Here is a 7450-nt window from a genome sequence, read left to right as displayed (position 1 = left end):
CTGCTCCATCTGTTGTGCTCTACCGACACTCCAGATGTCTTTCTAGAGCATCTGAGTACAAATTCGCTACACTTAACATTCAGAACTTCACTGTTGGCCAGCATCCGTACCTGGAGATTATGCAACCACACACAACAGACATTAAATTGTCCGCCATTTTGTATGTGTTCCAGATATCGACTTAATACAAACGAATTATTGTTACCTGGTAAAAACTCCATCAATTCATATCCATTTAGACCAACTTTCATTTAGCAGATTATTCGGGACTCCCTACGTTCCTTTGGGGAATCCCTTGCGCGTGCATGGTAGGATTGTGAAACATGCAAAATTCAATACAGCAGGTATGACTTCTTCAGTGAATTTTTTACCCGCCCTCTTTACGTTGGATAGTTTCCGAACTATTGGCGTCCGAAAGTCATTTTCCCACGCTTTCGGCACCTTGTAGATCTGAAACTATGTCCGATAGCCGAAAGTTCAAGAGAACTTTTTTTCTTGTCTCAGTGACAGGATTCACCTCCCAAGAGTTGTAACACTTATTTTGCAACACCCGATATATATATATTTAAAATTATTTTCTTTTATGAATATTTTTTTTATTTTAATTTGTATGAATGTGGTATATTCTTTTATATATATTCTATATATATATATATATATATATATATATATATATATATATAGAGAGAGAGAGAGAGAGAGAGAGAGAGAGAATGATTGGTAAGGTGAGTGTAGGGGGCGCTGAATTCTACTTCGCCCCGGGCGCCGAAATCTCTAGCTACGGCTCTGTTTACCAGAAGTTTTTTTCCGATTTCTGCGTAAAAACAGGGGGGTTCCAGAGGGGCAAAACTTGAGAAAAGGGAAATTTTGCCCCCAAAAATCCCTTTTTTAAGGAATTTCCCGCCTTAGATACATGATGGAGACATGTGAATGGTACCGCCTGAAAGACAGTTCTATTCTGAAGAGAATGATTGGCGGATTATAGTCCTAGGGTAATTAGGGATGTCTCAGGAAATTTTTTCCCTGAGATCATAGTGTTTTATGGTACTTTGGGGCATTGTGGGAATTTTTGATAAAAATTCTCCCGCCCTTACTATTCAAGATAGAAACTTGAAATTTGGCACACACATTCAGTATACCAAGTACTACTTATCAGATTTTTTTAGATGGCTACGATCACACAGGAGGGGTCCAGGGGGGCCAAAGTTCGAGAAAAAAATTTTCCCTCCGAAATTTTCATTTTTGACATTTTTTCCGCTTCTGGTATATGGTATAAGCATGCAAGTGGTACCATATGAAAGCCAGCTCTATTCTGAAGAGAATGAGGTATGAACCATGATCCTAGGATAAATAGTGACGATGCAGTAGTTGCTTGACTGAAAGTCTCAAAAATAGCCCAAAAAGCCAAGATCCCCAAAGGGTTAATAAATCTAGTTATTCTCCGTAAATCTTTTGACTTGTTATTTTTAACTCAATCGTATTTTTGAACCTGTTACCTAGACAACAGCGAGCGGACGAATTATTTCTTTGGGATTTCTTTCTTTTTTGTTGTAAGGTAAAAATGGCAGACTCGTAAGAGTGGTGAGATAAAGAATATCGATTAGGAACATATTTTCAAATTGAGATAAAGCGATCAGATCCGTAGCGATCAGAAGGAGAGCATAATCATCATAAATAAATAATAATAATCATAATCTAGTCGTAATAAATAATATAGTAATAAGAATTTCTTTTACCTTACACAGTGGGGGCATGTCCGGGATTGAGTTAAAAAATGAGAGCAAGGCATAGGGGAAACATGGAGAATATGGTGGATTTGAATGTGCTAAAGGCAGCTCTGGGAATAGGGTTGGAAGCACAGATAGGTGTGGAAGATATAGTACAAGAGATAAGAAATCTCAGAGGGGCAAATCAAGGAGAAAACAGTCAGCGAAGTTGTAATTGAAGGAGCTTAGACGAAGTTAAAATAACGCTTCCTTCATTTTCCGGTGAGGTATCAGAGAATCCTTTTGATTTCCTTGAAAATGTAATGAACTATGCGAAAAGTAAGAATATTTCATTGGAGGAAATGTTAGAGAAGGTAATTCCTAAGCTATTGCAGGCAGATGCGAAGAAATGGTTTAATTTCAAGGAGAAGTTCTCTAGTTTTGCAGAATTTAGAAACAGTCTTTTACAGGAATATTTTAGTTTCAATTATGAGAGTGAGATAGAAAACAATTGGCAGATAGGATTCAGCAACCTGACGAATCCCTATCGAAATTTATAAGGGAATTGGCGTTACTTTTTTCACGTCTAAGAAGGCAAATTCCGGAAGCTGAACAAATTCAAAAGATAGTTAGTAAAGCGCATCCGAAATTCAAGCAGTATTTGCATGAAAAGGAATTCAGAAATCTGAGGGAGCTTGAAGAATACGCTTTGAAAGTGCAAGCATTTTTGTTAGAAAATTATAATTACACAAGACAGCATTATGCTGGGAAGGGAGATAGCGTTCAGATTGCCGCCATTAAAAGGAGTCCTTTAGAAGTAGAAGCAGAACAGGAGATAAAACCTCAGGCATTAAATCCAGCGTATTTTAGTAGAAGGACAAAAGAACAGAGTGAAATTAGGCAGGAAAAGAAAGAAAAACCTGTAATTAAATGTCATGCTTGTGCGGGATTTGGTCACAAACGTTTTGAATGCCCGAGCAGGAAAAAGGTTGTAAACCACGAAAATAAGCATCAGATCACTGCGTCTGTAATGAAATTCCCTAGGAAAATTGCTAAGGGAAAAAAGTTCCACCTTATATTTTTGGGCGTTTCTATGGGCAGATAAAGGACTGTTATCTTGATAGTGGCTCGTTTATATGTCTTGTAAACAAACAGACTTGTAAGCAATGGGTTCATAAAGGAGCGAAAACAAGGCGAATAAACGATACTGTATTATTAGCGTCGGGTCAGGCAAAGACTAGGCAGATAGTGTATCCTACGTTTTTTATAAAAGGAAGGAAGTTTTCACATAAGTTTTACGTTTTGGAAGACCAGACTATCGAGTTGGTACTAGGTGCAGATTTCATTGCCAAGGCTGGAATTAATATTTTCCTCTCAAGGAATTCTTGGTGTTTTCAGAATGATTCTCGTCTTACTAGGTTTATAGTACCAGAAACAGAAGCAGTGAATGCTCAAATTGAGAAATTTTCAAAGGCAAGTTGTCCTAAAAAATCTAACGGTGTTGGTTGTAATGCACCTGCTGTTGTAAAAGCAGAGGAGGAAGGAAGGAAAAACAAAGACAGAGATCCTTTTTTAGCGCTGCGAGGAAAAAGGCATTTCAGGGAAGGGACACTGAACCTCTCATAAAAGCTTCAATTCTTGGGAGGGATGTTCTTCTTTATTGCGATACAGGAAGCCAGCTCTCTTTCATTGACGAAGAAGAAGCGGAAATATGGAAAAATAGAGGGGCCAGATTTAGAAAGGAATTTTTGTCGCTTTGTTGGCTGAAGAAAGTGTCATTGTAAATATAGAATATTATGGGCATATAGTCAGGAAGAAGTTCTACCTTTTGAGAGGCCTTCTGAAAAAATGTCTGGTTGGAAGAGATTTCCTATCGAAAACAAGAATTGCATTGCTTATTTCTTTGAACGGCTGGTGTATTGACGACGAAAAGATGTCCATTTGTGAGTTTGACAACCCAAACAAGGGGAAAGGGGGAGATACAGGTTGTGCAGTTGTTGAGAGATCCTCGAAACAGATGATTGAAGAAATGTTAAATAAAGTAAATCTAGATTCCCACCGAAAAAAATAGACTGCGCACCATTCTTGAAAAACATAATAAGGTTTTTTTCAAATAAGCCAGGCCTTACTCATTTGATCAAGCATCATATTAAAGTTAAAGACCCTAAGCCTTTTGCTTTTAGATTGAGACCCATGTCTTTTGAGAAACGGAAAATTATGGAGTCAGTGCTAAAGCAAATGGAGGATGATAGAATTATCAAAAAGGCAAATACCCCGTATGTTAGTTGTCCTATTCTACACAAGAAAAAGGATGGAAGTTTTAAGATAATTTTGGACAGCCGTAAGATAAATAGTATGTCGGAAAAGGTGGGGGTAAGTATGCCGAGTCTGACGGAAGCATTAGCACACCTAGGAAAAGTGAAGTACTTCCTTTCCGTCGATTTGTCATTCGCGTATGCTCAGATTGAAATTGATGAGGAGAGCCAACCGTACACTGGTTTCATTACACATTTGGGTACTTATTATTATCTTAGGGGCTGCTATGGTTTGAAGAATTATCCCTATTCTCTCGCCCGATTAATGCAATTAGTACTGAAGGAATTATACTATAGAAAGGTCATAACGTTCTATGATGACGTGCTTATCGGAGCTGAGACACCTGACGAATTATTAGATATCTTTGAAGAAACACTCAAGCGAATTGAGGAAGCAGGACTAACTCTCAGTCCTGATAAAGCTGCTCTTTGTACTCAAGAATTAGATTTTATGGGATATAGAATTTCACCCGGGTATATCACGTGTACGCCAGAGAAATTGAGAATGGCAAGGCAGATTAACAGACCGAAAAATGTTAAGCAGTTGTAACAAATCCTCGGATTTTTTCAATTTTTCCATTTCAGAATTCCAAACATGGCCGAAATAGTTCTACCGTTAACCGATTTACTTAGGAAACATACGCCTTTCGTATGGGAAGAAAAACATGATCGTGCTTTAGAGAAATTGAAAGAAGAATTAGCCAAAGATCCCAAGTTGATGTTGCCGAAGCTGGAAGAAACTTATTACTTGCATGTTGATGGTAGTTCTTTAGCTAGCGGGTATACTTTGTGTCAAAAGGACGAAGACGGAAAACTAGCTGAAATTGCATTTGGGTCAAGAAAACTATCGCCGACACAAAGTAAATATGGATCGACATATTTAGAGATTCTTGCGATTCTAACGTCGTTAGAAAAGTTTGAACTATACTTAATTCATGCGCCAGTTGTCTATGTTTACACGGATCATAGACCTATATTATCGTTGATTAACTCTGTGAAAGTTCCAGCGTTGGTTCAGAGATGGCTGAACCGAATAATGAGATTTCCTGTAGTTTTAAGATTTCTACAAGGGAAGAAAAATCTAGTTGATTTTTTATCGAGGCTAGAAAGTTCTCACACGGAGGGACCTGAGTTCGTGGGGACCCCGGAAGCTAACGAGATACTCCCGTTAGAAGAAGAAAACGATTCCGGTTTTCTGAAAGTAGAAACAGAAGACGGTAAATTAGTAAATGTTCAAGAGTTGCCAAGCTCCGAAGTTTTATTAATTGATTATAGAAGTTATAAGGAAGTAAAGCTTATGAAGAAACAAATGAAAGAAGAGAAAAGAATGAGATTAATGCCAGCTTTAAGTGAATATAGGAGGTTCTCTCTAGAAGAAAAGAGGAAACTAATTTCCGAGTTGCCTTTTTGTATGCTTGTAGAAAAAGAAGACGAGAAGGAAGAAGGAGATTTTTCCAGAATCCAAGATACAAGAAAACTTAGAGAAGAACAAATGACTGATGCATTTGTTTTTAAATTTATCCGGTTTATTAATGGTGAGAAGTTAGACATTCCCACCAAATTGAAGAAAAAATTAAGGGCAGCCAAGCGAAATTGTTACATTGATAACAATGAAATTTTAAGGAGAAAGGTTAAAGTAAACGGAGAGGAAAGGGAAGTTATTTGGATTCCCGAGTCTTTGAAAGAAACGATTTGTGTAATGGCACATATTGTGAAGGAGTCCGGACATCCATCATGGCTTGAGACGTTTAGAAAAATTCGAGAGCTATATTTCTGGTCAAGAATGAGAAAGGATGTAAGGGAATTTTGTAGAGCCTGTGTTCCTTGCAGTATATTTAAAGAAAATATGAACACAAAATACGTATTTATGGAATCTTCTCTGGCTGATAGACCGAACCAGTTACTATTTGTCGACAATTTCGGGCCTCTAGTCCCAAGTAAAATAGGACGCTATCGTTATGGCTTAGTGTTAGTCGATGGTTTTTCTAGATTGGTTAAAATTTACCCAGTTCGTAAACTTACTGCCAAAGTAATGGTCGATTGTTTAATGGCTTTCTTCTCAGCTTGGTTATTTTTCTCAGCTCTGTTCAGATAATCACTCTATCTTCTCTGGAAAGTTGTGGAGAGATACAATGAAGATGCTTGGAACTAGATGCAAATTCATTAGTTCATATAGACCAAAAGGAAACCGTAGTGATAAAATGATTAAGGACGTCAAGACGATACTGGGAATATATGCAAAACGGCATGAGGATTGGTCAAAAGACATAAAAATGATAGAATTTGCAATAAACTCAAGAGTTTGTGCTACTACTGGTTTTAGTCCAGCCCATTTGTTTTTTGGAAGGCCATTTAGACACCCTATTTTGGAACCTCTCGCGGAAAGAAAAAATGAGGGGGAGACAGACTACCTGAAGTATGTCAGAGAAATTAGAGATCGGATGGCAACTGCCTTCAACCGCGCAAACGAAGTTAAGAAGAGACAACATGCCGCCAGGAACAGAATTTACGATAAAGGAAGAAAACCCAATCCATTTAAAGAGGGTCAGAGAGTATGGTTAAGAATAACAAGGTTATCTTCGCCTACAAACAAAGTTAGTGATTCATTATTGCCGAAGTACGGAGGACCTTGGTTAATACAGAAGCAGATTGCCGCTAACACATTTTTAGTAAGGATCAGGACAGTGGGAGAATAGTAAAGACGAATGCCGACATGCTTAAACCGATTTTTATAGCTCCCAAATTTTGTAAACATGTAAAAGAACTACAACCAGAGTTTGCGAGGACACTTTTTCCAGATGAAAAGGTCGCAAGGGCAGGGGGAAAAATAAGACATCCTACGGATGAGGTTATTTAAAGTTCTTTCACCCATGTTTGTTATATATATATATATATATATATTTTTTTTTTTGAAAATTAGCTAGAGGTTAGGGATTTAGCCTGGCAGTCCACCAGTTGAACAGTTACTTTTTTGGTGTAGACACCGTAAGATTTTTTTTGTAAGATAAAATGGCAGGATTATTCAAGAAGCCAAAAACTTCGAGAAATGTTTTCGTGGCAGCTCGCCCTAAAGCTGGATCAAGTTTCGAATTAGAACTTTTGTGTCACGTAGATGCACCAAAGAACAATAAAAGAAGGTTGCTTTTAAGTGATAAATCTGGTGAGGTGCAAGCCAAAAAATTTCAGAAAAAAGAAGCGGAATATACCTTGAAGGAAATACGAGCTGTTCATTTTCAAAAATCGGCTCGGAAATACTACCAAAGCCTTTTACGGGAAAAGGCTAACAAGGCTGCAGTTGGAGAAACGTCAGGTGGTGGATCCTCGAGCGTAGCCCACGTCGAGGATGAGTTTGTTCTTGATCTCATTACTGATGGAGAAGAATTGGACTGTGAGTCACTCCCAAATACTCCAGATAAGAATCTGGTGTTC

General features: G+C 37.9%; 1 protein-coding gene across 1 annotated transcript; it reads left to right on the top strand.

Moving 5' to 3' along the window:
- Positions 1 to 4616: 4616 nt before the first annotated feature.
- Positions 4617 to 6116, top strand: LOC145682702 (uncharacterized). Its single transcript, XM_081754090.1, has one exon. It carries the CDS (start codon positions 4617 to 4619, stop codon positions 6114 to 6116), a length of 1500 nt encoding a protein of 499 aa, XP_081610216.1.
- The last annotated feature ends 1334 nt before the right edge of the window (positions 6117 to 7450 follow it).

The sequence above is a fragment of the Thermobia domestica genome, chromosome 4, assembly GCF_964235325.1.
Source record: "Thermobia domestica chromosome 4, izTheDome1.hap1.1, whole genome shotgun sequence".
NCBI classification, from domain to species: Eukaryota; Metazoa; Arthropoda; class Insecta; order Zygentoma; family Lepismatidae; genus Thermobia; species Thermobia domestica.
The sequence above is the reverse complement of the archived record's forward strand: the minus strand, read 5'-3'. Positions and strand labels throughout refer to the sequence as shown.